The sequence below is a fragment of the Monomorium pharaonis genome, chromosome 2, assembly GCF_013373865.1.
Source record: "Monomorium pharaonis isolate MP-MQ-018 chromosome 2, ASM1337386v2, whole genome shotgun sequence".
Classification (NCBI taxonomy): domain Eukaryota; kingdom Metazoa; phylum Arthropoda; class Insecta; order Hymenoptera; family Formicidae; genus Monomorium; species Monomorium pharaonis.
In genome coordinates this window covers 16,827,971-16,852,617 of record NC_050468.1, presented here as the reverse complement: position 1 = coordinate 16,852,617, position 24,647 = coordinate 16,827,971, and the positions used below count along the sequence as shown (strand labels likewise).

Here is a 24,647-nt window from a genome sequence, read left to right as displayed (position 1 = left end):
TGCATGTAAAATAATCTAATATTAATATACTTATTATTATTTAAATTATGCAACTTGCAAAAAAATTAAGCAAATTTTATACCCGCTTTTGAAGAATTCGTTTTTAAACCGATTGTATATAGGAAAAGACTACATGAATGTATAAACTATATTTTTATTTTTTAATTATCTAAATAAATCCTGATTTTAATGTATTAATACAGACAAATTTTTAATTTTTAAGAAGTAAAGGTACCGCTTTAAAAGTCTATGCAGTATTAACAACCTTCCTCTATTTTAATTTATTTATATTAACGTTAATTTCTTATTATTCTATTACTTTCTATTGTTTCTGATATGTTTTTATATAAATTAAAAACCATTCTTATTTTATTTCGTTTGGGTAAAGAAAAATGTCAGAACATTTCAAGTACACATTTATTGAAAATTATAATTAAATTAGTTTCTCGTCTTAGTCGTCGGTTACATCGTTGCTGCTGGTCGTAGCCCGGTTATATAAATTTTATTCATAATCATCCGTTTATGTCATCCACGAATATCCGCTACAATCGATTTGTTTAATTATTACGCTGTAAATATTAAAATCTTTAATCTAAAGGTAAAAATCCGTTTAAAAATATTTGTTCGTGGTTTTTGTAGTCATTACTATATAATTTCAATCTGTTATGCGAAACAGTTAAAAAGCTCTGCATCTTTAATTTCCATGATGCATTCTGTTTCGCAGTTTCCAATAAAAAAGAGAAGAAAGCATTGTCCAATGTGCTTAATCTTGAGCAATGTTAACGATCAAATATGCTAAACAGTGAGCAAATCAGCGATATAAAACAGTCTGGCAATTTTCGTCATTAGCGGATCGAAATATATTATTATTTATTAAAAATATCTCTGTCTCTTAAGCTTCTTGTAAATATAAAATACGTAGTCTCCTAACTTCTATTTATTTCAATAAATCTTGGATATAAAAGTCAATATTTTAACAAGTCTCGGATCGAGGTAATAAGAAAGAAAAACAATATCTTAAGTTATAAAATTAACATTTACTCTGAAATTAAAATTTTGATTGAGTACTAAAATGAATAGAAATGGAGACCTAAAATTATCCAGAAAAAATCTAATTTTCAATTAAAAAAAAAAGAACAAAAAATTTTAAATAATAAATTGAATCAAAACAGTTATATGTTCAGAGATATTTAACTTGTACCAGTATCTTCACAACTCTCAAGTCTGACATCTCACGGATCGATTGTCGAGTCGTAATCTCCTATTTCCTGAGGATAAATAAAAAAAAAAAAGAAAGAAAATAACAAAGTTTCGTGCGTTCGTAATTGCTCGTCATGAGATTAATCGTTTGCGCGTAGTATCGTCAATAATTGCTCAGGCTGCTATGAAAATCACATGAAACAGTAGAATTACAATCGAATATCTAACAATTGAAACCAGCACTTTAGTTTGAACTCGTGCAACATCGTTTATGAACCTCTTAAAATCTTCATCGCAACCAGTGCAGACTATCGTAACGATTGAGTTTGAATGGGACTAATTGACTGCAAGAATAAATCCACATATTGTCGATAACTTGCGATTAGATAAAGCTTTATTTTAATAATAGCAAAAGTCGATTTTCCTCAATCTGATTGTGCAATTTAAAAACAAAGAAAATTTTTGACAATTTTAAAAAGTAAATGTATCTTTCTATTAAGTAAGCCTTTTAACTGATATTAAAAATTATGTATCTTTTCTTTTTATATTTGCTGAAAACATTTCCTGATCTCTTCAATATCAAAGTTTTATATAGTAAAAATGATTGTGCCATTATTAAAAGGACAATTGTATCGTATTACGAATAAACATATTTATTTATTAAATAATATATTTATTTGTAATACGATCGATGCGCGATTTCATATCGCAACATTATCAACAGCCTGCAGTGGCTCAGCCACAGTGCGCGGTAGATCCTCGTCGATCATGGAGTCAGACACCATTAAACTTCACTACGGCGCTGTTCGCGATAATGAAAATGTAGTCATCGACATTATCGAATCGTCGTAAGTTAGGAAAGGAGAAATCGAAAATTCCGAAGCAGCGCGTTCGTCTGTCGTCGAATACACAGTCAGACGCCTCTATATGTAGATGTATTTACATTAATATATAAGATTGGATCGAGGGTTTTCCTCGAGCGGCGTGTAAGATGAGAGAGGGTAGGGCTTGTCGATTAGGCCATCGTGAGGGTGCCCGCGCCCATTCCGAAGCCCACACCTTTGGGCCCAAAATGTCGGCCGTAGCAACCGCGACAGTAGATGTCCCCGTCCGGGCCGTCATTCAAGTTCGTCGAATCCAGGGAACGGTTACACTCGCCGCAGCTAAAGCACCGCTTATGCCATACGCGATCCTTCGAGATCATCTGCTCGGCGGCGTACACCGGGTAGCCGCAGCGTGAGCAACCGTGTCCATCGTTTCTCTTCTGGCCGACTTGGGGTTTAGCATCGATGCTACAAAATAAAAACAAAATAAAAATGACGTGGAATTTAATAAAAAAGAATAAAAAAAAAAATTAGAAACTAAACTAGAAGATCTGATTTAGCAAGGACAATCTAGGTAAATTTTGTACAATTATTATTTATAAACGCATCTTTAATTGAAATCATTGCAGTATAGATAAAAGAAAATAAAAACAATTTACCGTTTAATAAGCTCTGTCTTTCTATGACTTTTTTGCTTAGAAAAAAGTAGCAGCATGTCCTAGTATTTCCATATATAAATCATGGTGCTATGTTTAATAATCCATGTAACTTACTTTTCACACAATTACTCGGATGTTGAAAGAAAATTCTAATCAGAGAAGTAGGTCAATTATCAAGATCGCTATCAATCATCAAAGTTTTGCTGATAACAAACTTTTCGTTATTGTATTTCGCATCGTGTTTCAGATACTAATTACTCTCGGGAACCGTCAAGATGCACTTACTATGAGGGAGCATGATCTCCGTTCGTCGAGACGAGAGTTGGTTTGTGACCGAACCCAAAACCTTTGGGCCCGAAGAGCTTTCCATAACACGCGCGACAATGGATTTCCTTGTCGGGGCCATCGCATGCCAGCATGGAGTCCAAGGGTCGGTGACACTCGGCGCAATTGAAGCACTTCTTGTGCCACATGGTGCCCTTGGCGAGCTGTTGTTCAGCGGCAAATACCATGCCACCGCAACGAGGGCAACCCTGTCCAGCTGGCGCCTTAATCGAGGTCGTATCAGGATTGTAGTAAGGTCGACTGGCCGAAATTTCTTCCTCCCTGTGGATAATTAACGCGATTACGATACGATTTCTGATCGATTAAACTTGATACGTTTCATTTAATTTTAATCCGCTATGATATTTATATTATCTGAAATTTTTACCTGTACAATTTTACTTAAACCGATAGGTCATCACAATAAAATGTGCAAATAAAGATGTATGCGTCGTTTTGAAATTCATAAGAGATTTTTTTATGAGAAAGACTGTACCATATTTCCTCGAAGTTTAAATTTAAATTTTAATATTCTGTTATCTTTCAATTTCAGTTAAATTCTTCGAAATATACTTGTCATTTTTCTCTTTAATTATGTCACAACATGTGAAGCATTTATACTATCACTCAAAAGATTCAGCATGCTCAAAGTTCTTTTTTAAAAATTTTACAAAAAATTAAGTAGAAAAAAAGTAAATTAAAAAAAAAAAAACAATTATACACAATTAAGCAAACTATAACATTTTTTAAATAAACTGTTTAGTTTCAAAGTTAAAAAATATTTTATATAAAATTTTATATTAAATTTGTATAAAAAATTTGCAAGAAATCATTACACTAATTAAAAAAAGACATTTTAAAGCTTAGAAAGTCTATTTTGAAATAATTATTTATTACTTTTTGTTAATTTTACAGTATATTAAAGTAAAAAGAAATATTGAAAGAATATTTAGGAATAAAGTATTGTAAAAATAAAATTAAAAGACAAATTAAAGCATTATCTTTCCTCTTTAAAATATATTTTTGAAAATTTCTACATAATTTTTTTCGAGATACTTAACTTTTTGTGAAATTCAAAAAACTTCAAGCATATTGAAACTTTTAAACAACAATGTATATAGCATATTTTTTAACAATTCTTCCAAAACTGAAATGTTTTCTTAAACTAGAACTTTTTCATATATACTATGCATTTATATAACATAGTCGGTAAAGTTCTATATATAAATGAGTAAAATACTTTTACACATTTTTTGATAAAACACTATTCGTAATTTTATCGCTTTATTAATTTTCTGTAGCTGATAAAAAGTCTTAGATTTAAACAGAATACTATATATATCTGCAAAGTCATGACATAATTGAAAATCTTCACGAGGCTTCGTTCAACGCGCATAGAGACCCGGTAAAGCTCGGTTATTTAAGTCGATTTGTATTTATAGTCACGCGTTCAGCCGGGTTACGAGTAACAATTTCCAGCATTGAGCTCGAGACTTACGTGAGTCCGTCGGTCTGGAGAAATCCCGAGCCACATGCAAATCCGTATCCGTGCGGTCCCCATTTCTTTCCATAACAGGTCTTGCAGTAAACATCCCGGTCGGGGCCGTCGCAAGCGATGATCGAGTCCAGAGTTTTGGTGCAGTCGCGACACTTGTAGCACTTCCGGTGCCATTCGCGGCCCTTGGCGAGAACCTGCTCGGCGGCAAAGACGACACCACCGCAACGGGGGCAGCCTTTGCCAGGCGGAGCCTTGATTATCGCGGTGTCGATTACGGTGGTGCGAGGAGCCGCATCGCTGCATCGCAAAGGGACACTCGCATTAACGCGGGTCATTCTCGTTCTCTACGACTGGGCGAGATTGTTGAACCGTAGAGATTACAAAAAGCGATTGATTCCGGAAAACGATTCTATTCCATCTCAAGTAAACTTGACTAAGTATTTAGACACCACGCAGGAAAAACGAAAACTTTGAATTTTTCTACTTTAATTTTAATTTTAATTTTAATTTCCATTTTGCTTTTCTCTTTTTTATTTCTACGGCTCTTTTGTGATATCATAAAAGAACGAAACTATGCATGCAAATGATAGGGTAATTGATCGTTGGCAATGGCTTGTGTGGCAAGGCACATGAAAGAAATGGAATTTTCCAATGTTTTGTGATTTTTGATAAATTTTCTATTGAAGGAAAAACTGCACACAATCAAAAAGTTATTAAAATCACAAAATCAAAGTTTCTAAAATATTTTATATAAGAGAATGCAACAATTGTGCAAATTAAACAGTCTTCATAATATAAGCACTCATGTAAAATGTAATAAATGTTGAACTGAATAAAACTGAATAACGGATTAAAATTGAAATAATATGATTGGTCAAACTCTACTTTTCAATTAATGATTCTCAATCTCTAATATATATGTACAATCTCAATCTGTAAGCAATTCTCAATTTCTGATACGAGCACTTATGATAAAAATAATAATTTGAAATCGAGTTTTCTTTTATGGCCGTAATACATTACAAAGTTTTCACTTTATGGAATCTGGAAGTGAATCATATGTCACATGTCTGACTTTTTATTTAGTTAAGAGGAAAAAAATGAGAACTTTGAATTAACTTTGAAGTAATACACGATTATTAATACGATATCTATTTGCAAGAGGTATTAATAATAACAAATCAGATTCTACATGAATTTCAGGATTGATTTTGATTGCTATAAATATACATGCACACAAGACCGTACAGACCGTGTGACAACAGGAATGTCGAATGCATATGGAAGAGTCTCTCTGGCAACTATGAAAATGTTAGCGTGAGACTAATCCGCTAATATAAAATTGTTATGATTGCTACTGAGAAATGACACTCGATATTCCGATACGATCAGCCAATTTATGATGCTAGGGTGAGTAATAGCGCAAAGCGTTAAGGCGTCGGTCTATATGTATATGTGTATATATACACATACATACATATATATATATATATATGTATATTATATATGCACGGACACACACAGGCGCACGCATGTACACAGTGTCTTAGAGAAGACCAATGTGCCAGTGACAATTTTCCTATACTCTTCGAGAAAATCGAGATCGATTTTTTCTTACAGAAAAGATGCAACTTAATTTAAAGATTCATATATTATCTCTTTGATTCAAATCTGTAAAAATTTAAAACAATTTCGCATAATAATAAGGAAGTAATGAAAAGATATTTCTTTTACGCAAATTACTTATATATCTTTCTAAATCAAGTTTGCAAAAATATTATATTTAAGTATTCAAAAGAAAGACAGGAAATGATAATTGCAATACTGACTTACGTATTTAAGTATTAACTTAAAATTTTTATTTCCGATTTCCTTGTAAAATTCAATTAAAGTTTCTCAGAGTTTGTGAAAATTTTATTATTTGACAATGAAAAAAAAAACAGTATTGTTGTACTAAGCTTTTACTTTTAAGCTCTAATTAATTTTTTATAATTAATATTATATTTTGATTTTAAATATTTCTTATTCTCATATAAAAAAATTTATGGAACAAAAATAATAAACATTACTCTGTAAGAAATACTGAAAAAGAAATCGGCGTATATACAGATCTGGAACATTTATTCTTTCAATTTTAAATAAATGGTCACAAGTAGTACGGGTTGTTCTCACTTTACTCATGTACAAACTAAAGGAAAAAATCGACGCAGATTACTCGAAGGTAAAGCTATCGCTACTTGCACTTTTCTTTCTCCGAGCACTCTGTTTATGCGTGTAAAATAATCGTCATAACTAAGGGGGCGCGTACCCCTCATCCTCAATATCGCTCTGCAGCCCGATCCACATAATCCCGGCATGGCCGACACCCCGCGGACCGAATTTCTTCGGATAGCAAGCTGTTAAGCAGACAAGCGCATCATATATAGTGAAAGTGTAGAAGCCGAGGCGGGATTTCTCTCTCGCGTGTTTCCCATCTCCGTCCCGACTCTGAAAACCCACCCATTGGCGTAGCAGTCACTCTGCAGGGCGCCGCCACCCTGGCCATAGCCATAACCCTTCGGTCCGAACCTCTTTCCGTAGCATACTGTAGACAATATCGATTAAAGGTTTCACGTCACCTAGTGTTATCTTGTGATGATGGTCAGCGAAAAAGATGTAATCGTACAGGTGCAACTTTTTTCAGATTGTTTTACGTCATCATGCTATTCATTCCTTTATTATCCTTTATATTAAAAACATAATACGATAACGACAAAATATTAAAAATTTGATAAGATTTTATATATTTATAAGAGATTCTTGAATTTTCAAGCATTTTTTTAATTTAACAGAAATTTTGTTTATTTTAGACATATAAATCGATATAATTTAAATTATTTTGTAATATAAATTTAAAATATTGCGTATCCATTTTAATATACTTATATTTATAATATTTAAATGCAAAAATTGAAAATAAAAAGCTATTTTTCAACAGTTTTAATGTCTTCCAGTCTTAAAATATTTAATAATTAATATTTTAATAAATTCTTATATTCGACTTATGCGCAGAAAATATCTGCATACGGTTTAAAGTTTAAAGTATAAATTATATTAATTTTGTATCATATTTGCAGATTTGCACATTACATCTTCATGCGGGCGATCGTACCGAGTCCTCACCTTTGCAATAAATGTCCTTGTCAGGACCTTCGCAGCAGTTGACGGAGTCTAATCTTTTCGAGCAGTTGGCACACTTAAAGCATTCTCTGTGCCATTGCTGCACGAAACACAAAGGATGGGTTAGTCACTGAAAATTTCAAGGAAGGGCGAAAGTACTATTGTACAATAATATTTTCTTGTACAATCGTTCAGGAGCACCGACTTAAAAGCTCCTTGTAGCTCGCCAAGATTCAAGGCAGTAACAACAAATAATGTTACTGTAAATTTTTGTTTTTATTTTAATTGTTTTAATATTTATTTACGTTTTAATTATTCTTGCAAAATTCTTATAAGGCAATTTATTAAAAACATACTGCTTTCTTTTAAAAGAAAGGTATTCTTGTAGTAATTTGAATTTAAAATAAATACAATAATTTTTTTCTGATATTTAACAAAAAAGACACATTAATGCATTCACACATTGATGCTAAAATAAAATGTTTCTTACTATTAAACTACAAAATATTGCAAATTTTTAAATAAAAATTGTAAAAACCAAAATTTATTTCAGTATTCAATTTTTTATACCATATTATGGTTTTTAATAACATATTATTATTTATTTTTATAATATTTCTTAAAAGTTTCGTAGATAAACCTTATTTATTACATTTGAAATTTATTTGTCTGACTAATTTAAGACTTAGAAATTTTTGAAATTTCCACTTTTTATTTGACAATTATTAAATAATATTTAATAATAAATATTAAAACTTAATATACACACTAAAACTAATAGCATTTCCATTAATATTTTCCGTAATTTGATCTTTACTTAGTTTCCTGCACAGCGGTAATTCTGGAATATGGCAGGCTAAATTCACTCAATAAATTGAATAAATAAACAGATATTTACGCACCTAGATAACAAAGATGAGAAAAAAGGAATGATAAAATAATCGATAACCATCATTTCTCTTTCTGATATTTTCCAGCCCTTGTACGTTTGGGGGCTGTTTCCTGGCGACGCGAGAAGAGTTTATCAATTGATTTTAGTAGACAACAACAATAAAAATGTATAAGTCAGAGCGGAAATAACCGGAGAATGACAGATAGAATACGTTCAGGAGATAATAATATCGTTGAACGTTTCAGAACACAGGGCTGTCAGTACGGATATCTGTATAACAATTCGAAACAGAATTAAGGACTGGCGGAACCATAAAGGGGATCGCAGATTTGAACGGAAGATACCTCGACAATATATCTCGCGGTCGGGACCATCGCAATGAAGCGTCGAGTCCAGAGTGCGGCGACACATTTTGCATTTGAAGCACAGTTTATGGTAAGCCTAATCACAAGAATAAGGATTGACCAAAACGACGGTCTATTGGAATTCGATTATCGGTGGTATTTTTGGTGCCGCGACGAATCGTTGAATATCCTATTTCAATTTCTAAAATTTGATTTAAATTTCGAGAGTGCCTAAGACAAATTTAGTTCCTTTCATTTCACATCGGTACATAGTGTAATTTTCATTTGCATATTTTAGTATATAAGACAAAAGTATTTCTATTTATTATAGTATGCGTAATATTCAACATTATTCTTTAGTTTCATGATCATTTATGTTATATGTACTATTATTAAATGCAAATTTAAAAAATTTTGTAAAAAGATATTTTTCTAGTTCAAAAGTTAATTTTATTATTTTATGTATGTTGATTCTTATTTTTACAACTACAAATTAAAATGAAAACAATTGAAAACTTGTTTTACGTCATTCGCATTTAAGACACATCAGTAATTTGTCAAAGCAAAAGTATTCTACTTGGTTGCCCAGAAATATTTTGCATTGTTATTTAATTATGTGTAATATTGTTGACATATCATTATATATATTTATACATTAGTTTTAAGTTTGGATAGTGAATTTTCCAGGAAAAATGTGTGTATGTTTATATTAAAAAATCTGGAGAATAAAGAATGAACAGATAAGAATAAAAAATTCATCGAATTTGCATTTGAAAATAGTATGTATGTATAACGTAAATAAAACTAAAGAATAATGTTGACTATTTGCATACTAAATAGAAATTTATCCAACTGAAATGAACAGATAACACACTATGTGATATTTCAAAAATTTCGCATTCGCATCCGCGTTAATGTAGTACAAGATTTAAAAGTTAACACGAAATAGCATCTTATCGCAAATTTCTGCAAAGAAATGATACGATAATATTCATCGTTCAAGAAGAAGCGAGCAGGAATTACGTAATCGCATTCTCGCACTCTCAAAGAAGCGATTCAACGATGCGCCGATGAGTCATAGGCGACGAGAAAGATGGATTGCCATCGCCATTTTCGCGCGCGGATTATCGCTGGACCAGATTGTCGGCCAGCAATTAGCCTCCATTTCTCGACCGATTCCGAGCGGTGCTCCTTCTGGTAGCGAGCCATTTTATCGCCGGACCGGTATCGGGCCGGCTAAGATTGGCCGGCCAGTTGGTGCGTCGCCAAAATCGTCCTCTGACGAAACCACCGAGAAAGTTTCTGGGCTAGCACCCCCAGTCTAAAGAGCGAGCAAATCCTCTTCTTCCTCCTCCCATCTTCCCCCGTCTCTCTCTCTCTCTCTCTCTCTCTCTTCGCCGCTATTTTTTTCCTTACATTGTTATGAAATGGAGATTGGATAAGATTACGAGGACGAGTGACGCGGCCCATTACCGCGCGTCGCGTGCCGAATTTAGACGCGCGGTAGGAGCCGCGATACGCGCGGTCGCGCCACGTTACCGCAGCTGTTTTGTAACCCGCGGCGCATTTTTACCAGATTTTCCGAAATACGCGTGAGTAAGCGCGACTAAGAGGACACCAATTGCGTCAATCTGTCTGTCGTCGCGTCAGCGACTGATTTTATTGCTTCGCGCACTAAATCGCGCTATAATCCCGCGAGCCACCCTCGTTCGTCAAATCTAAATCGTCTGCGGTTTCACAGGTATCGCGGCGCACATTTAAAATAAGGCTGCAATTCGCGAAGTATATGAAAGGCTAGTTTCGACTATCATCTGTATAATATAAAAGCAGAAATATAAGAAGAAGTATAACATAGTCGATGAGTCAGTTGATGAACAAATAAAAACGATACTTTTGTGCTTTGATTCTTGGATTAAAAGTTGTAGTTACGTCAACCTAATTATCGGGAATATTTACTGTCGAGCTAATATATATAATATTCTAAAACTCACACGCTTTTCAATTAACTGTCTTGACGAATGAAAGATTAACAGTCTATGTATCCGGAAGATTAATGGAAGAACTGTATACTCAGTTGATTAACTGATATGTAGACTCTCCTTTAATCCCTAAAATCCGCGAGTGAACGATCAGTCGAAGCACCAAGAAGACGCAAGACTTTCATCTCATTATGCATTTAACGCTAAATATAGCCATGTAATTATTGTCACTACACTGAAAAAAAAGGAACAAAAATCCATTCAAAAAGTAACAAACGGACATTACCAATTTCTTTAATCGGAAAAAAAAAGATAAAGGCCTAAATAACCGATCAAAAACATTTGAACAGAATCCAATTAGAAAATATCCGATCGGAACTTTCTAATCAAATACTTTTAATCGGTCATCTTGGCCTTTATCGGTTTTTTTCGATTAAAAAGATCGGTAATATATCTATTTGTTACTTTTTGAACGGATCACTTTTCTCAGTGTAGTACTCGAATAGTTAAATTTCAATGCTAATGAGATTTCTTAGTTGATCATTTAGTTTCTCTATTTAGTGTTAAATGCGCGTCACGTATGCCTATCTTTCAATGAACTTACCCTTCCTCGGGCCAACATCTGCTCGGCGGCATAAACGTACCCTCCGCAGCGAGGACATCCCTGTCCTTCAGGTGCCTTGGCTATAACCCTCGGCTCGAGAATAGCGTTCGAACCTCGCAATAATTCACTCCTAAAAATTCAACTTGTATTAAAATCCAATCATCAATGAAGTCCATGTAACATTATTGTAAAATTCAGAAATAAAACGAATTATCTCATATGATATCATTTTTAATATATATTTGCAATAATTTTTTTCATAAGTTTGCATCTCACAGAGCTAATAAGAATGATATCATCAAGATCAATCCGTTCCATTTCGTGATTCTATAATCGAATGTAAGCCTCGAACGTGAAAGCCTTTAAGTACAGAAACACACAGATAAAGGAATAGTCGGACAAATAAAATTGATGGTTCACACATAAAATAACAGATAATTATAAAACAAAAGGGATATAGTAACTATGAGTAAATTGGAATAGTACTAGTAAAATTCAGATTTTTTAAAAATCTTTTAGATCAAAATAAAAGAAAACATTTTAAGGAATTGAAAACCTGCAATTTAAAATATAATTTTAAATGTTAATTATAAATGTATGTTCAAAAAATCAAAAAGCTAAAAATAAAGGGAAATTGAAGCTCTACACAAAATTGAAAGTATAAGTATGAAATATAAATACATATACAAAAGTATTTTTGATACTAAGGACAAAATATCATCAAATACTTTTATAATTATTATTATAATTTATAGAAGCATTAAAATTCTATCTCGCTAATATCAATAAAATTGTTTAAAAATTATAATATATAATATATAATACAATATAAAAACTCATGATGTATGTGCATAAGAATATGTAATTTGGGAAAAATGTTGAAAATCATGCTGTGATCCGTCAATTTCATGTTTGAATACTAGTCTACAAAAACAAATAGTTCTATCAAAACATCACATTCCGACGAACATCAGAATTCTTCGAATCAGAATAATCGGATACATAAAAATCTATTTCGAAATATTTAATACCAAGTTTTGTATTTGATACGATTATGCCAAATAACGAAAAAGAAATACATGGTAATATCTATATGGACAAAACGTTTATTTTCCATTACTTGATAATTAATTTTTAAGTAAGGATTAGGTAAGAAACGAATAACTGACGTTATACTTGTTGAATGTATCTTTCGAAAAGCAACATTTTTTAAATAAACTTTATATAATATGTAAAATATACCTAATATGTCGTACTGTGTATAAAATATGAGAACTTCAACTTTATTCAAACATATATTGCAACAAAATCTTACATGAAGTCAAAACTTTCGTTTTAATTTTACACATTAATAATTATATTTGCATTAATATATTCTTGCATTATATCCGATTTTCTTTGGAGACATCGAAGAAACCTACATCGGATTTGATAAGGCTGGGAAGTAACATAAATGTAAATACATCAAATAATATTACGGGTTAGCTTGTTAGGCAAGTGTTAGTCAATGTGTTAGTGTAATATTTTTCCCCTTCGCAACCACGGTACGTGGCTTCCGCCGAGCCCCGAGAGAGGAGAGCCGAGAAGCAAACCGTACGTAATACGGCATAATTGTGCCAACGAATCATATATGTCAAAAAGCAGAAAAAAGGAGAAAGAGACGGAGAGGGAGATAAAAAAGAAGGGACAGGAAAGGGAAATATATAGTGTGGAAAGCCTGTGCGTACGTACGCACGCAGCCGTACCGTGAAGTGGAATCGACACAGTGAGGTGACACCGATCATGCTATCTTTCTTGAAGTGAGACAATTACGCCGCTGAGATAAATTTTATGTTATAGTATAGTGGCGTATGTACAATAAAACACGTAAATGGTGCACATGCACTTATCACGATTGGTTGTTGGCTTCGTCCTGACAGTCCAGAATGATCTAAAAGCGAAATGGACACAGTGTGCTGGATCACTATGTGCCGAATAAAAGAAAAATATATATGTTAAGAAATCTCGAGTGTGCTCAGGTAAAGTGTTAAAACAGAGTTGATTCTTAAGGTATAATGAGTAATAATAGGACAGGTAGCCAACACTTTCTTTCATGTATTTCTTTGATCATGTAAATTCTTTGATAAATTCGCATGTATCTAATCGAATATCTTTTCCCTACCTTCAAAGTTAAATAAAGCTTATTTAATTAAATTAAATTCTAACAAATTTAATTCAATTTAATAAAGTCATTTTTCTTGAAAATAAAATAATGTCTTTTCAATAATTCATTGTTTAATTCTTATAGTATAGAATTGTATCTTTAATATTTATTAAGTAATAATTTTTTCCTATAAAGTTTAATGAGAAGGCAGACAGGGAATCTGAGATATCTTATTCAGACGTACAACACAACAAATGTATTTGCACCAGATAAATGCATTATATTCTATAAAAATAAGAACATAGCCGATAGACTTATGAAGGTTCATCTCAATGGCATTATCGTCGCTACTTCGCAACATGGCCGTTGTCGAGAACGGTTGTTGATCGTCGTTACCTCATTATATCGACATATAGTACGCGAATACACTAACACGCACGCGGGCACGCACGCACATACACGCACGCACGCGCCAGCACCCACGCAAGTAGTTAAGGTGTTAGCGAGATTATAGGATTAGAAGTGGTGCGAGAGAGGCCATGCAGGAGAGCTACGTGTATATAAGCTACAAAAAAGAAAAAGAAGCTGCGTCACGCGGCGAAAAAGAAAAAAAAGAAGAGATAGCGAGAGAAAGAGCGAGAGAGAGAAAGAGAGAGAGAGAGAGAGAGAGAGAAAGAGACAGCGAGATAAGAGAGAAAGAGAGAGAGAGGCGCAATTTGACTCGATGCTCACCATTCTCGTACTCGGTATTTTCTCTTTATCACGCAGCTCGTACTATGTGATAAAGTAACAACGGTATATTGTTCAATGGTTGCCTCCGGTTGGCTCGTGCTCGGTGGGGCTGGCGGGGGCGGGGTGTGTCGTGTGTTTCTTTTCTCTTATTTTCGTTTTTTTGTATACATATTTATATGTATATAAATTTTTTTTCATTTCCGTAAACTTCGTCCCCTTTCTTGGCGAAAGAGCCTGAAGAGAGGAAGACGAAGGGCCAAGAATGCGAGTTTCGTACGCAAAAGCTTGACGTCGTAGAAACAGATAGAGAAGGAACGCGCAACGTACATGTTTCAATGGTCTACTTCCGTGGATTCATAGAGTCGCGTGTCGTTCATTCCCGATCAAAATCACTGTCACGCGTAAGGTTGAAAGCTATATAATCCTCTAAGCGCGTTTGCATTCAATGATATCAAGATACGAAAATGATTTATTTCTATATCTATTCACAGTAATAAGACAATAACTTTTAATATTTATAGTATCACATAAATATCCAGTTACCGAATTTATATCGGTGTTCCAATATTTGATTAAAAAATTTATAATAAACTCGCGCAATAATTTACATTGAGGATTTCGTAACTTTGACCGGGCTCAACTGTATGACTCCATTCTGCGCCTTTGAAAGATACGCTCGTTACGCACGTCACTCGTACATTGATCTGTCTACACACTGAAAGGTAATGGGGAAACGTGTGTTATATTCGTTAATGAAAGACACCGCTTGGTTGTTTTGTTTTCAGTTTTATCTTTCCCTTTTTTGCACTTTTAATGGCACTTATTACAGATGGTACAAATGGTCCTACAAACTAGCGTATATATTCGCATAGAAGAAAAAAAACATAGATAAAGAAAAAAGAAAAGAGAAAAAGAGAGAACAATTCAATTCGATGGGACATGACGATGTTGGCCGGTCACACCAGGAAACGGTGAGAGACAGATTCGGGGAAAAGGAACATGGACTTAACTAAATAGAACATCGTGCACGATGATGCGCGACGGTAGTACGAAAGGTAAGATCAGATAAAGGACGGATCTTCGAAGAGGATAGAAAAATGACATGTGCGCGCGGTGACATGCTCGCCTACGGTGATGACAGGCTGTAAAGGTGGGACTAGAACAGTCTGATCCTTAGGGACCATCTAGATTCAACTATCAGGGCACAAAGGACCGTCTAGATCTAATTTTTACAAGGGAAAAAAACCAAGACCGTGGCGGACGAGATTCTCTTTTCGTCATGCATCGGGAATTTAAGAGAAAGGAAGGGAAAAGAGGAGAGGGGAAGTAGAAAAACGCGGTTCACTCTGTCGGACACGCTGTACACGTATATATTAGACGCGTGTTCTCCAACATCCTGGGGTTTTTTCTCAGGTTGTGACTTCTTCCGAGTTGCAGGAGGCGCGAATGACCAAGAGAAGAATCACATGCTGATGGATCACGGACATTCACGACGGTTGGTCGGTCGATTTTCAATTTCGCGCAATGTCTTTACGTGGAGAGGGTAGAACAACAGAGATGCTCCCGACGTGAAACCACGTTGGTACTCAGGAATAAGGAAAGAAGGGGTTGTCGGGGGATCGAGGTTGTGCGACGGCAGTTGCACTCACTCGTCCTTCGCTTGAAGATGCTCGCCTTTGTCCATGGACAGGCAACCAGCTCCGCCACCGAAGCCGTAGCCCTTAGGGCCGAACTTACGGCCGTGACAGACTTTGCAAAACAGCTCACCCTCGTGCTCGGCGCAGTTTGTCGAGTCGAGCGGTTTGCCGCAAAGACCTGCAACACACGGTTGTCGTTCGTCGTTGGAGATTACCGCACTTCCCACTGCATGCATTCATGTATCGAGGTATACCATATCATACGAGTTGCCATAAACTATACTGTGCTATTTCAGGATATGTACTTGAGTAATGTTTAACTTATTTTAATTTAGTGATTCTTTAAATATACAACTCAAGTAAATATATTTTATAACATTCTCTGTACCTTCATTAAAAGTTCAAAAAATAATGTACAAATATAAAATATTGCTCTAAATGTATTGAAAAGTGTCATTATTTTTCATAAATGTAAAAAGCAGAGTGAAACTAGGGTGCAGCAAACGAGGCACTTGGCTCATGTTTGAAGTTGCAAAAATGACAATATAGTTTTCTATATATTTTAATTTATTCGCTATTGACATAGCCATTACACGTAATTATATATTTATATTAAATTAACATTGATGAAATATTATTAATCAATATTATTTATTATATATTTTACATGCCAATATTTCTTTACTAGATGATTTTTTTCTTTTACTTTGAATGTTAAAATATCTAGTTCCGACTCTAATAAAAAAATACATATTATAATATACTTTTTGAAAGCTTATACATATTATGTAATTTTACATGTACATACATACATATTACACAAGAAAAAGATAATATTTTATTAATATTACACAATAAAATATTCGAAAATATTCAGTATGAGAAAACTATAAAATACGTCAATTCATTAATAGTTTATTTCTTAAAATTCACGTCTTTTTAGAATTTAGTTACTATATATGCATTTAAAGATATGGCAATGTTCAAGTGACATTTTTATGAATTATTCACATCGGTCATTGCACCCGAAAGTATTACCGGACAGTTGACAATTGATTTTTGGCCAACTTGCTCGATTACAATCGCGACGGACTATTCGAGTATAAAATTTATTTTAAACCACTCTAAAAATAGGAAACTCGATAATACCTTTCGTAATGAAATTATTCGGCCATTCTCTTATATACAAAACATATCTCACAGAAAAGCATATAATTATCATTATAGGTAAAAATATAAATTTTTAATTTAAATTTTGATTTAAAGAAACACAAGTATATAAAAATAAAAGATTTCATGGCTCTTATATTGATATATTTTTAACAGAGATTAAATCAAGCGTTTTACACACAAAAATTATTATCATAAATTTATTAAAACATTTATTATTATATTTATATTATATTTATGTTATTATATAACAACGTTTGCTTAACGACAGGCTATTTCAATTTATCTTGCTTTTATTACAAGAAACAATAATTATCAGGTAAATATTATTTTTATATAAATTTAAACTTCTAGCAAAAATGAAATTCACAAAGATGCATTCATATTAAATGTACAAATATATTATTTTCACGATAAATATTTTTTATCTTTATATAATTAAAATTAAATATATTTTTATTATATTTATTATTACTTTTACACATTAATTTAATATTATCTATTAAAATATTTTGCACATGGCTTATATCTTTTTTTTTCTATTTTTAAAAATCATAAAATGACTAATTTTTCTGTTAGCTTCAAAATATTGATTTGATGTATTTATATAAGAAAACGATTGTTTACATTCTCTCTATTTCTAAATCACAAAATTGTGTTTACTCACCGCACTTGAAGCACGTTTTGTGCCATTTCAGTCCACCGGCAACTCGCTCTTCTGCAGCGTAAACAGATTTGCCACATTTAGGGCATTTTGGATGTTCCACGGGCTTGAAAGGCATTTTTACACTGAAAAGAAAAATTTCACATACCTTAAAACCAAATTTAGATACAAAATCATCATGTCAAGTTAAGAAATTATTGTAATGTCAATTATTATTTTATTATTGCATAACTTCAAAGATGATAATCTTATAATAATTAGTTTGTAACGCTAATATAATTAAAGATGTATTAATAATTATGTAAATATCTATTAAAAATAATATCTTTTTCTTTTAAAGAAAATTTTGTGAAAGAATTAGAACAAAAACAGCGAAGCTTATATAATCGCAAAAACATTTTCCAAAAAAAATCGTAATTTCTAAATTTCTAAAATTCGAAGCCAAATTTAACATCTTTATTAATATCGAGAGGAATCATCGCCGGTACGGTAACCCATTTCGGTTACCTAACCGGTCGCTTCTGAGGACGTAAACAATTCGCGTTTCCGTCTGACTCGTCGGCAACCAATTCTATTTTTGTGATCAGCTTAAAACGTGCGCACGGTTGAGCAAGTGGAGGGACGAATGTATAGAAAGGAGAATGAAAATATATTACACGTGATACTAGAGCATTGAACAGATCTATAAACATATGACAAACATGTAAATAAAAAAGATTACCTTTTTTACTTTATATAAACAAAATTTTGATAATAGCTATATAAAAGTTTAAGAAGTTATGCATTGATAGAACTGCGATACTAAAAATTAAATGAAATCACTATGTGTACATTTGTTCACAGCTCAATAATCAGTTATCAGCAGTTTAATTTATAAGTAGTAAAATAAAGAATTTTGTTAAAATTAAGATGCACAGAATACATAAATGATAAGATGTTATTCTTAGATTGTTTTGAATCAGATATCTTGTCATTTATTTTTGATAATTACAATATAGATATTAAAGTATTATATTTCGAACGCATTTAAAATTTTTAAAATATCTGTATAAAAAAACAAAAAGAATTTATTTCTATATAAAAAAGAAAAAATAATTTTGCTAAAGTATCTAAATATTTAACTGAATACAAATTAGAAAATAATTTTACTGAACTATCAAGATATTTTGAAAAATTTTCAAACATGATAAGTTGTAAAAAGTATTGATATTCTAGCAATGAATTTGAGTAGTCTATATATTATAATTATTTTGATGGTCTAATAGTATTATTTTTAAATCTGTCCAGATATAAATTTTTAGATATTTTTCCAAAATTGCTTTTTCTCTATATACATCTAAATGTTAAGCAAAATAAATTATTTCAAATTACTCAGTACAATTATAAAAAAGTATTGTATACATTTGTCATTAAAATAATCATTATTTAAATGTCGAAATTTTTCTAATTCTGGTACTAATGCAAGAGGAAAAAAAATTTTAATTGTTTAAAATGTGTATTTATACCCACCGAGTAAACTACTAAAAAATAGAAGCAAATAGCAATTGATTGACACACTTGTTGCAATGAAATAGTTATGGTATCTAGCACAGATATTAATGGATGTGCGTAATAGAGTTTGGCAGAGTTAATCATATAGCTATAGTACTTTACTTTATAACAAAGATAATGGTAATAATAGTAGTAATAATAAATATACATAATAATGTAATATTTAGTACACTGTCATACAGATATATATATTGAATCCTAATAATACTTTGGAAAAATACAGCAATAATAATAAAAATAACAGACTAATAAGAATAAATTAATTATTTTAAATTTAGAGAAAAATTATATTTATCACTAAGATCCGATGCAAACCGTTAATCGATCTGCTTAATTTATTGATATTTTAAATTTATTATAAATGCAATAGTATTTATAGCAACAATAAGATGTGTGCTTTTCTATATACTTCATAACACATTTAAAACATTTAAAATCTAGTGTTTAGTAATTTTATTTTTATGTATTTTTTTTGTTTTCTATATACTACACGCCAAAAATAGCTTAAACTTAGCTTTCATTATCAGTATTTTAATCGTTACAAGAATCGTTACAAGAATTATATTGTCTATTATTGTTGTATTTCATTTTCAGATTACAAAAAAGAGTGTATTATTCTATATTCTATTTTATCACTATTATGACATATAAAAACTTATATGTAAGTTAAAGTGTTGAGAGACTGTGAATATGCTCTATTATTACTAATAATGACAAAAAAAATAAAAGATCTACACCACTTCTTTATTTAATCATAAAATTTACATTATATTAATTTTTTTTAAATATTATCAATATTGTTGGCTACAGATCATATACAATGTTATTTTATATAAATATTTAAAGACAACCAGGATAAACTACAGAAGATAATAAATTTCAACAAAAAAAAACGATTTTTTAATTTGTTCTAGATGTCTTGAAATATCTTTTGCATATTTATAATAAAAAATAAAATACAAATTTTCTTGTGAGAAAAACCATATCACTCGTATTATTTAAAATAAATAATTGATATTTAATTTGACGAAACTTCAGAATGTTTATTACAAATTTAGAACAGCTGTAATAATAAATTTTCAAAATTTATTCAAATTTAATTCTTAGTAAATTTTTTATAAAAACAAATTTTTATTTATAAAAATTGGCGAATTAATGAATAATTTAAGATAGACTCAAAATAGCAAGGAAAAAACCAATACTGGTATACGTATACTACTTTGTTCATGACTAATATTTCTTAAACAGAAATAAGCTAAAAGTAAAACTTTGAAGACATAAATATATACTAGAAAGTGTTTTCTATTAGACGATATGGTAGTTTTTATAATATTGTTTCATATTTTATAATAATAATTACTGTATTTGTAACATAATTAAAAATAAATTTTATTTTTTACTTTGATGTAAAAGATTTCTTTTTGATTATACAAATACCTTATGCTTTTCGCAAAAAATAACATGTTGTACGGCTATACATAAAAATTAAAATAGTTTAGATTCTTTTTAGTAGATTTTATATAAAAAGCCACGAATGTATATATAAATTTTGGATTTTTAATTCTTTAATAATCTAAGTAGATAAGTTTTATTAAACTTTGTTTACAGATAAGTAATTAAACAATACGAATAGAAAATAAACCATTCGCAAAGGTTCCAGTAACCGTGATATCGTAAAATAATACTAGTAATAACTGTTACTGTAATTTTGACTAATAATTTCCTATTTTTGCAATATTTTTAAATATTTACAATGTTATTAAATATTATTAAATAATCTTTTATTTTTTTTTAATAATTAAATTTCATATCTAAAGTAAATATATATTTTTGTAACGTATATTTAGTATGTTTTACGTGTTTTACAAATGCGTTCCATTACTACTGCCAGTAGTATTTGGTAACGATATGACACGACAGTAGTAGTGATTGTAATAGAGGCAGTAGTAATAGACGGCATCGTGCGGCACACTAAGAAAGAGAGAGAGAAAGAGTGAGAAAGAGAGAGAGAGAGAGAGAGAGAGAGAGAGAGAGAGAGAAAGAGAGAACGCGAGCGATTCTATATCCGTGCAGACGCATGCAGGCGAGTCCGCGAAACCGTATTAGGGAAGGCGCTAGGTTCTCCACGATAGCGGGTCTCCTCGTTTTACCTCTACCGTTCAATCACACACATTCATGGATAGAATACACGGTATTTAATGCATATATATTGTTGATAAGGCTGCAAAGTCCTCCTATTCGTCGAAATGTTATATTATATGCAAAATTTAAAAACTATAACCAATAATAACTTTAATTAATTTATTGTTTATATTAAATATTATTCAATTTTAAAATATAATTTATATATTAGTTATTGTTTTATATCTGTTTCACTAATAATTATATTTTTATAGTTTTGATTATATTACATTGATAACTATTTCAAATATAAAAATTTTTTTAATTTATATTACAGTATTTAATTAGATACAGAATATTATACATTACTGTCATTAAAATATTAAAAAAATAGAGTTTATTTATTTTACATATGCACACATCTTACATTACACAGTAATTCGATAAAAAAATATTACACTAGAACCGGATTAATTATTTTTTAGTTTTTTGAATGTTGAATATGTGAATCCGGTTTCCAAATTGCTCCATCATATAATTTTCAGAAATTTGCAATTAAAGTTATAAAAAAGCTATTTTTACGTATTTTGAATGTGTACATATATATATAATAAGAATAACGAATTTAAACAGGTCAAATTAATATAACCGATAAAAATGAAATGTTTAATAAAAAATCATAGAGATTTTCTACACATATTTAACTATAAATATCTTATTAAACATAGCCAACATAAAAAAATCTCTTTTGAGTTGGTTTCAATAATCTAATAATCTAATTTATCATTTATCGGTCTCTCTCTCTCTCTCTCTCTCTCTCTCTTTCTCTCTCTGTTTTTCTAGTAAATAATTCCTCCTAATTAAAAGAAAGTTGAAGTTAAGTTTTTGTAAACAACACTTCAAATTATTCTTGTAATATTCTGAGATAGCTTGTTAAATTATATTTAAAGAGTGTAAATAAACAGACAAAATAGAATTCTAAATTAATATTTTAAAAATTCTAGTATTTTAATGCTTTTCAATACACACACACACACACACACACACACACACACACATTTTACATAAAATGTAATATCTTATATTACATAATCAATCTGGAAATGAAAGAATTAAAATATTATCATGGCACGAGAATCTTTATTCTCCTATGCCTGTGTATCTTTTTAGTATTAACTTATTAAGTATTGTCCAAATTAACAGAAAATAAAATCTAGAATCAATTATAAAAGAAATTAAATTTTCTCTTCATTCATAATAAATTAACGATTATCTATTTAATTAATTTTGTATTCCGAAACATTACTAATCTTATTTATTACATTAAACGCACAAGTGTTTAAATAGTAATCTTTTATATATTGGAAAATCTATATTCTTATCTCGTATTTTGCAATTAACTATCAGCTTACAAGTAACATCATAATGATTTTATAAAATAAGCATCGGAAAGCTCTATTTGATTCATTACATTCGCTCAATATGGCAATGATATCTCATTTGTTAAATTTATTTGATAACTTAATTTAATTAGTATTGCCAGCCGACACGAGACTGTTTCAGTAACTAATAATAGCGAGGGGGAATGCGTGTATATTTTTAAAATTAACGAGGTTGGTAACTCGAATACATGTGATAATAATAACTTTTGTGATTTTGTGAAACATTATTTTATTAAATATTATAAATATCCCAAATATTACTCACGATTTGTTCGAAAGTTTTATAATAAAAAGGTTGTTATATTTTATTTATGTGTCATATTTTTTTTATAGATAAAAATAATATAGAGCATTATTAACGTTAAAAATTTAATCCACAAAGATTATAAAATTTGATTAATTAAATTTTACCGGCTATGTATTTATTATAAATTTCAATTTCTGTATATATAATCTGATATTTTTACATTTCTATCCCATCATTTTCTCTAACATTTTCTCTAACGATCGACGTCGCAACGAACAAATCGGTGAATAGCTTGGCTTATCAATTTTATTAATACCTCGTACGTCTAATTATAACGTAATATAGATCTATGTTCAGTGATCGTGACTCTATTTTAATCTCTGCATGAGATTAGATATTAAGGACATTAGATTTTCCAGCATGCCATATTCATCTTAGACAGTACAGACATGTCTTTGCCCTGTCCATCTATGCAATTCGCTACGCCAATTGCTCTTATATAAATCTTGTTAAGTATTTCCCCGTCTATATTATTAAATATAACTATAAGATGTTCTATTTCAAATTCGTCTTTCAATAAAATTTTTTTAATTTATAAAAATGTAGCAATATAGTCACAACTTCAATTTGAAGAGATTAATTTAATTGTAAGTATTCGACATATTTTCTTTACAACTTTTTTAACTTTTTTTTATCCTTATATGTTAAAAAATACGCAAATCAATAATTTCAAATAAAACATATCGTATAAATTAAAAATATAACTACAAATTTCATGTTGTCATTAAAACTCAAATTGTTTGATAAATTATCAATTTTATTAGAAAAGACTAACCGTCTAGTAGAAGAAGATCAAAATTTTATAAACTACATTATTTAGCAAATTTGTAATAATCAGTATTGTTTTAAAAAATTGTCATTTGATTGCAAACTGTTGTTTATGAAAAATTTCAAAAATTATATGATATGACAATTCACCCCAGTAGTTGACCTGTTGTTTATGCGTTCAATGACCTCGATGAATATTTTTCATGGCACTATATGAATCTCAGTACTTCAGAAGAAGACACACGAGGAAAACATACAAATCACGAGGCTGAGGTAAATCACGCTTGCGATAATTCTACAATGCACTTCTTCGAGCAATACAGATAGCGATGTTTGTGTATTGTCGTTGATATATGCGGCATCAGTTGATGTAACAAAGAGGAGTCTCGTCATCGATAGTAGTACAATGTTTGATAGCAATAGCAGTAGTAATAGTGTAGTACATTATCCGCCACACTGTTATCTCTTGGTACTCACCACTAATCGATCGTAGTCGCGCAAGAAAAAGAAAGAAACAGATAGAATCGAAGAGAAAGACAGAGGAGTAAGTGGATTATAAAACACCGAGCACTCTACACCGCACTAATACTGGATTCGAATGACTGTGCTCGCGTCGGGAGCGTCCTAGT

The 24,647-nt window shown here is 31.0% G+C and overlaps 1 protein-coding gene across 3 annotated transcripts; it reads right to left on the bottom strand.

Moving 5' to 3' along the window:
• Positions 1–403: 403 nt before the first annotated feature.
• Positions 404–24,647, bottom strand: LOC105832322 (muscle LIM protein Mlp84B). 3 transcript variants are annotated; one of them, XM_036282354.1, is made up of 9 exons: positions 24,496–24,647; positions 17,833–17,954; positions 16,008–16,173; positions 11,484–11,613; positions 8,901–8,997; positions 7,005–7,089; positions 4,506–4,802; positions 2,969–3,289; positions 404–2,492 (listed from the first exon to the last, which is right to left on the bottom strand). In XM_036282354.1, the coding sequence occupies exons 2-9, from the start codon at positions 17,945–17,947 to the stop codon at positions 2,216–2,218; spliced, it is 1,488 nt and encodes a 495-aa protein (XP_036138247.1). In that variant the 5' UTR covers positions 17,948–17,954; positions 24,496–24,647; the 3' UTR covers positions 404–2,215. The 3 variants fall into 3 exon arrangements, with proteins under 3 accessions (XP_036138247.1, XP_036138245.1, XP_036138246.1); XM_036282352.1 differs by lacking the exon at positions 7,005–7,089 and adding an exon at positions 6,814–6,901; XM_036282353.1 differs by lacking the exon at positions 8,901–8,997 and adding an exon at positions 7,668–7,764.